Here is a 7,387-nt window from a genome sequence, read left to right as displayed (position 1 = left end):
TGTAATACAAGAGAGAACAAGCAAAAGTAAAAGAGGTGGTAAGAAGGGCAAAAAGGCAACATTGGAGAGATGTCTGTGACAGAATAGGGAAAAGTACATCAATAGAAGAGGTATGGAATATGATCAGAAGGATGAATGGAATAAGGAAGGAGACAGAATATCCTGTTTTAAATGAAGGGGAAGTCATAACAGTAGAAAACAGTGAGAAAGCAGAAATGTTTTGTAATACATTTATAAAAGTAAACGGTACGGAAAATCTGACTGAAGAATTTAATAGGGAAAGGGAGGAAATATTAAAAGAGCATCCTCATCTATTGGACAGATGGGGATAAACAATTATAGATGTATACCAAGAGTAATGTATCCACATAACCCCTTATGGATTCTTCCTCAGCCAGTAGTAGATTTAACATTACTGAAGATAAGACAGAGAGAAGGAAGTAATGAGATGGAAGTAATGAGAGCAAAGGAGTATTTAGGGCTTATGTATGGAAATAATATACGGATATACACAGATGCCTCCAAAAAAAGAGGGAGAGTAGGAGTGGCAGTTAATGTGCCAAAGTTACTGATGAAGAAAAAAAGCTAGAATAAGTGATCAACTGTCAGTATAAACAGGTGAATTGATGGCTATTCTGCTAGCAGTAGAACTAATTAAGGAAAGAGAAATACAAAATGTGTTGGGAACAAGGAATGAATAAACATAAGAGTTTTGGATGGGTTGTAGAAGAAGATATTAAGGAGATGGGGATAAACAATTATAGATGTATACCAAGAGTAATGTATCCACACAACCCCTTATGGATTCTTCCTCAGCCAGTAGTAGATTTAACATACTGAAGATAAGACAGAGAGACACCTATTGCAGCAATGCAAGTAGAGATAAACGAAATGCCGCTTTATATTAGAAGGCAACAGTTAATGGCTGTATATTGGACAAAACTTAAGAGTCAGGATGAGTCAGAGTCAGGTACATCCAACAAAGAAAATACTAGGAATATGTTGGGAACAAGGAATGAATAAACATAAGAGTTTTGGATGGGTTGTAGAAGAAGATATTAAGGAGATGGGGATAAACAATTATAGATGTATACCAAGAGTAATGTATCCACATAACCCCTTATGGATTCTTCCTCAGCCAGTAGTAGATTTAACATTACTGAAGATAAGACAGAGAGAAGGAAGTAATGAGATGGAAGTAATGAGAGCAAAGGAGTATTTAGGACTTATGTATGGAAATAATATACGGATATACACAGATGCCTCCAAAAAAAGAGGGAGAGTAGGAGTGGCAGTTAATGTGCCAAAGTTACTGATGAAGAAAAAAGCTAGAATAAGTGATCAACTGTCAGTATATACAGGTGAATTGATGGCTATTCTGCTAGCAGTACAACTAATTAAGGAAAGAGAAATACAAAATGCGGTCATTTGTTCAGATTCATATTCAGCAATAGTCATTGATAACCAAAAATCAGAATCAAGGCCAGATTTAATCATGCAATCCTTCAAAATCTCTTTGAGTTAAAACAATGTAGAATAGAAGTACAGTTTATGTGGGTTCCAGCCCATGTGGGAATTAAAGGAAATGAAGAAGCAGATAAATTAGCTAAGCAAGCAGTAGATGATGAAATAGTAGAAATTGAGCTATCACATAGTATAAGAGAAATAAAATCAGTAATAAAGGAGAAAGTGATTAAAAAGTGGCAACAGTATTGGGATAATGAGACTAAAGGGAGACATTTATATGCAATACAAAAGAAAGTGGGAGAAATAGGAGGGAGGAAAGTATAATTACAAGACTAAGAATGGGACATACAGGTTTGAATAAAACATTACATTTAATATCTAAACATCCAACGGGATTGTGTGAGAAATGTGGACAGAGTGAAACTGTAGAACATGTGATTATTAATTGTAAGGGTTATGATGAAGAAAGAGAAGTGCTAAGAGAAGAAGTATGGATGAATGAAGGAAAAGAGTTAACATTAAAGAATATATTAGACTCAGATATAGGAAATAGTACGGTAAATGTGCTGTTTCAGTTTCTGAATAATACAGGCTTAATGAAGAGAATGTAGGATAAGTATATATAGAGAGGTAGAAGATGCTGATATACTATGGGTAGAAGGGAAAGTATATCTGAAGGTTAAATAAGGATACAGTGGGATATTGGGATTTAAAGGGAATTGGGGTGGAAACTGGAGGAGCTGAACAGGCAGGTGTGTGTGTGTGTTCACTGCTGTGTGTGTGCACTTAGGATGGGTTAAACGCAGAGCACTAATTCCTAGTATGGGTAACCATACTTGGCCACATGTCACGTCACTTATTTGTTTATTTTATTTTATTATTATTATTTTTATGTTTCTGATCCAAGCTACCTGATGATGGCAGTAATGCACTGTTAGGTGCGGTTGCCAGTAAAAGAAAGACGAAGAAGAAGAGAGAGGTTGGAAGCAAGGAGTAGCAGGACTTAAGGTATGTAAATATGGACGTCTTATTTAACAAAATTTCTACGAATATTTCCGGCAGAACTTAGTATTATCCCTTGAACTCGCTTTCAAGCGATAAGGAATTAGCTTTTTCCGCGGCAGCAGTCGTTTCCAGATTTTGGTGGACTCAATGGCTGTCTCAGAACCGGGTGAGCTGCTTACCTAGACAGCATTTTGGGACATCTCAGTCGCGTTTGAATGTTTTCCGAAATGCTTTCTAGGACGGCAGCGCACAAGGTTTCGAAACACAACCGATGTTAGCTTCATTGCTAGTGACCACGGAATTGCTAACTTCCCTGAGAATTGAGACAGTCAGCCAGTGCATTTAGAAATGAACCAGAAGATTTGCAAACTCTATTTGATTATACATAAGATACAGTGAGATCAACGAAGGCCACCTGTATGACACTATAGTTTTAACTAATGCAAATGAGTAACATGAACACAGCAGCACATTCACTTGCCTGAGTAGTTGATGTGAATATCAGTGGCAGCCTTTTATGTACTGATGCTTGTAGTGTACAGTATATCTTAAAGTAACGTTTAGGTTTTCTGATAACGTACATGCTTGAAAACCTAGTGGGCTGCCTGTCTAGACAGCATTGTAGTCATCATACCACAGCTCATTAGTGGGCTACCACTTGTCAGTATTGCTTTTCAGGGTTTCAGACAGCATCATGTGGCAGTCATGTGTTTCAGAATTCCAGTAAAGCTTATGTTTTTACAACAAAGTTAACTGCAGCACACACACTCAAACTGCAGGATTGACTCTGGACTAGAAGTGCTTTTAGTTACTTAAGCAATGGGTCAAAAGGGCAAATTGCAAATGGAAACAAGCACTAAAAACACTGTTTTTGAGAGACTGACAACTAATACTTGTGCATGAACATTTGCTTGGTTTCTCTAGTTTCTCTTTCCTTTCTTAAAGTTAGCATGAAATGAAAATTCACCCAATCCATTTTCTATTTTCTGTTCTTATGGATTTTTTTAATTTTAATATTATCATCATTATTATTATTATTATTATTATTATTATTTTGACTTAAATTTTAATCCAAAAATATAACTGGATAACTGGACCTTCCAGTGAAGCGACAGACTTCTTTCTGGTTACATATGCTGGACTTCTCCCATCATGTAGTCCACTTAAACTCCGTCCCTTTCTTACAGGTCACTACAAGCTCTTCATCCAATCAACAACCGGCTAGAACCAAGACCCCGCCCTTCCTTTTTGCTTTTTCGATAATCTGTTGCACTTTGGATGTACAGCACAATACAAAAGAAAGATCTTTCACTACTTCCGTCTCTTTGTGACTTTAATGTACGTTCATGGTCTTACTTCATGGAAGAATTTATATGTTTTGTCTCTCTCCTCTGTTCACCTCCTTTGTTTTCCCGAAAACACTGATTAGGCCTGGATTTGGTGGCCGGAAGGAAGGAGCAGCGTGGCATCCCTCTCCTCCTCTCATGTCCCCTCCCTGTGTGTCCTTGCATGTCAGTGCCCCCTTGTCATCCCCCCTGTGTCTCACCCTGCCAGCCCTCTGTGTTCCTCCCCCTCATGCTTGGGACAGACTGGCCTCACTGTCAGACCAATGACTGCCTGGATAATACTGCCTGTCAGCCTGGCTGCCTTCTCTATCACTGGGATATGGATAGTGTGAGTTTAAATATGCTGCCACCCACGATTCAAAGATATCTTAAAATGCATTAATTATTGTTTGTCACATCAAATAGTTTTTAAAAGTTGAAATCAGAGTTTTTTGTTTATTTGTTTGTTTTTTCAAATATACAGATTCAGTGTGCACTTTGGATGGGATAAATGCAGAGCACTAATTCCGAGTATGGGTCACCATACTTGGCCACATGTCACGTCACATACATAAAATTGCAAGCATAAACAATATAGTGTTGTTTTGCTGTGTCCTCAGATATGCTATGGCTGTAATGAACCACCATGTTTGTCCTGTTGAAAACTGGTAAGTTGGGCTTGTTTCACTCAGTTTATTTAAAACCATATGATGTTTATGTAATTTGATAGTCAACTATTATTTTAAAGGTCGTACAATGTGACATGCACAGAGGAAACAGCCAAGCCGGGCTTCCCAAAAACATGCTGCACCATTCAAGACATCCCCCTCATCAGGTAGTCATATACACTTTATTTTGAGCTCTTCCTCTTTAGTTTGAGTCTGTGTTTATTTCCGGTATGATCTGACAATGTCTTTGTCTAAACTTTGATTCAGTAAGTGTGGATCTTACCCTCCCGAGAGCTGTCTTTTCAGTCTCGTTGGTAATGTGGGAGCTTTCATGGGTAAGACTGCTTGTTCTCATATTTCCACGTATTCTACACCAGCATTGACATATCGAATAACAGAGAAGAAAAGCATGAATGGAAGCATTCAGAGTGGCAGAAGTGTTGCAGAAACAGATACCTGCATGAGACTTACAGACATGCTACTTACTGCGTCATCTATATTGGATGTTTTCCTGTGTCGCTTCATTACGTGTTGTGTGTATGTTGCGATTACGTGATTAGGGGTTTGATTGTCCTGGTCTTGTTGAAGGTTGGCTGTCATCTGCTTCTATTTGTGTTGTGATGTGAAATCAGGGGTGTGTTATTACACACTTTTACAGACCATAACTTAAAAATAAATCTTATAAATGAAAAAATTTAAATTATAAGATTTGTGTGGGCAAATACAGCTAAAAAGTAATATATAATGTATATACTGTGGCCCCCCCAAAATACTTGGACACTAAAGCCATGCTTAAAAAATTTATTGTTGTTGGATTATGTAACAAAATATCAAATTAAGTTAAAAATGTATGTTTAGCATGCACTTCAGGTTTCTAACATACATTACCATTCAAAAGTTTGGAATTTTTGCGAGAAGTCTCAAGGCTGCGTTTATTTGATTAAAAGTACAGTAAAAAGTGTTACATTGTAAAATATTATTACATTACATTTTAAAATAATTGTTTTCTGTTTAATATATTTTAAGATTTAATTTATTCCTGTGCTGCCAAATTGTATACAGTCTTCAGTGTCACGTGATCCTTCAGAAGTCATAATATGTTTGATGCTCAGGAAACAGATTTGCTGCTTAATATTTTTGTATAAACCATCATTTTTTTTTTCAGGATTCTTACATGAAAAGATCATTCAAAATAACTGCATTTATTCAAAATAAATCTTTTGTTAAAAAATGTCACTTGATTTCAATCAATTTGATTACATTTTTTTTTTTTTTTATTAAGTTTGTATTTGGATTTTTTCAGCCTTCAATGGATTATGAGAAAAGTTCTAGTATCAGTTGTTTGTAGATGCTACTTGATTTGATATTTTGTTATCTAATGCAGTTAAAACTTTGGTGTCCAACTAAAAACAAATACACTGCAAAATATTGTCAAAGCTAGAACAAAAAAAACAACAACACTGTGCTCTACAAGTGCTCTATACTATGGAAAAAAAAATGAACAGAAACAAAGCAAAAAGGAACTTTGTAACCACAAGTTGTATGCGTGTGAAATGGTCTGATTGCTTAATGTTTCTGTGCTCTTTTTATGTGTAGTGGTGTTGGTGTGTCTGCTACGGTATGCTCAGATCATTGAGCACAGGAACCACTGTTGGCTCAACACCAGTGGACTTGTGTCTGGATGCACCAATGCTGTGGGACTGGTCATGGTGGGCAACTTCCAGGTCAGTCACGCAATTCTGCCTAAACACTGATCCGTGTATGATTATCATCTGATAAACACATTTAGTTTCAGAGTAGATTGACCCGCTCACCATTCACATCACTGAAACCAAAAATGGTAACAAGCATTTAGGCATCTGTTAGTGCTGTATGAGAAGATATTAAGGGCTGATTCTTCACCTTCTTCAGTCTTATCATGGGCCTTAAATTCAGTGCATCAGACTGATGCGTTGATCAGCATCCGAGTGTTTCAGAGAGGGTGATGTTCTCAAAGTGATTAGTATTGATCCATGCATGCAGCCATCTCATTCTTCAAAATGGATTTTAGAGGGCATTTTACTTGCTCATCTTTAATAGCACCTCCATCCGTATACTGAGTGCGCAATAAGCAAATTTCTTGTTGCAGCAAGACAAAGTTGACTGTGTTTTTTTTAGTCTACTTTGTCCAGGATAGATGTCATACAAGTGTGTCTGTCATCATGTTTCAATGGTCTTGGTCTTTTATTTCAATGCTTTGATTTATTATTACTTGAATAACACCGTACTGTACTGCTTTTCGACTAGGTGGACCACGCTAAAACACTTCACTATGTAGGTGCGGGTGCTGCCTTCCCAGCAGGCATTCTGTTCGTGTGTTTGCAGTGTTTGCTGACCTACCGGGTGGCTGTCACCGCTCTGGACTACTGGATGGCTCATGTGCGTGTGGCACTGGCTACTGGTGCTCTCATCACACTGGTTCTCAGTATCCTTCCTTATTGAATATGGCTGGAAAATGATGAATAAGTGTGTGTTGCTAATTTTTCTTGACATGGGTTGCTTATTTGTCTTTGCTGTTTAGACCATATTACCTGTTTGCACATCATGAACTATTGCTGGTAATTATAAGATGTGATAAAACAAATTTACTCTCACAGCATAGGATACAGCGTCTTCTCGACATGATGTTAATCACACGAAATTTTACTGTTTGTGGGCGGGCAAGTTGGCGACGTAGAACATGGGCAGACATGCAAATGTATTACTTTGTGATGTAAATCCATAACAGAATAAGATTCGAATTCCTGACGACTCGTTTAGGCGATTGCGAGCCCACTCTTTTTTTTTTGATAGACAATAACTTTATTTATCGTGCACTGTCGGCTTCCCAACTTTGCAGATAGTTTATGTTCACATACAGCTACATGACACACTGCATGAAAG

At 37.4% G+C, this 7,387-nt stretch overlaps 1 protein-coding gene and 1 long non-coding RNA gene across 4 annotated transcripts in view; one reads left to right on the top strand and one right to left on the bottom strand.

The window, feature by feature from the left end:
* LOC107672767 (uncharacterized) overlaps window positions 1-7,387 on the bottom strand; it is a 19,855-nt gene that overhangs the window by 4,014 nt on the left and 8,454 nt on the right. The window lies entirely within an intron of this gene.
* The window catches only part of LOC107672765 (transmembrane protein 150A-like), a 17,930-nt gene continuing 12,965 nt past the window's right edge, over window positions 2,423-7,387 (top strand). The window contains exons 1-8 of one of the 3 annotated variants that reach the window (XM_016466111.1): window positions 2,423-2,475; window positions 3,660-3,810; window positions 3,902-4,146; window positions 4,418-4,465; window positions 4,546-4,632; window positions 4,733-4,800; window positions 6,062-6,189; window positions 6,752-6,929. In XM_016466111.1, the coding sequence (XP_016321597.1) occupies window positions 3,751-3,810; window positions 3,902-4,146; window positions 4,418-4,465; window positions 4,546-4,632; window positions 4,733-4,800; window positions 6,062-6,189; window positions 6,752-6,929 (814 nt within the window). In that variant the 5' untranslated portion in view covers window positions 2,423-2,475; window positions 3,660-3,750. Of the gene's footprint in view, window positions 2,476-3,659; window positions 4,147-4,417; window positions 4,466-4,545; window positions 4,633-4,732; window positions 4,801-6,061; window positions 6,190-6,751; window positions 6,930-7,387 lie in introns of all 3 variants that reach the window. The other 2 variants (XM_016466112.1, XM_016466113.1) reach the window with 2 other exon arrangements.

This window comes from Sinocyclocheilus anshuiensis, unplaced genomic scaffold (genome assembly GCF_001515605.1).
Source record: "Sinocyclocheilus anshuiensis isolate Anshui unplaced genomic scaffold, SAMN03320099.WGS_v1.1 scaffold88, whole genome shotgun sequence".
Taxonomy (NCBI): domain Eukaryota; kingdom Metazoa; phylum Chordata; class Actinopteri; order Cypriniformes; family Cyprinidae; genus Sinocyclocheilus; species Sinocyclocheilus anshuiensis.
This window is presented reverse-complemented; position numbering and strand designations above follow the sequence as displayed.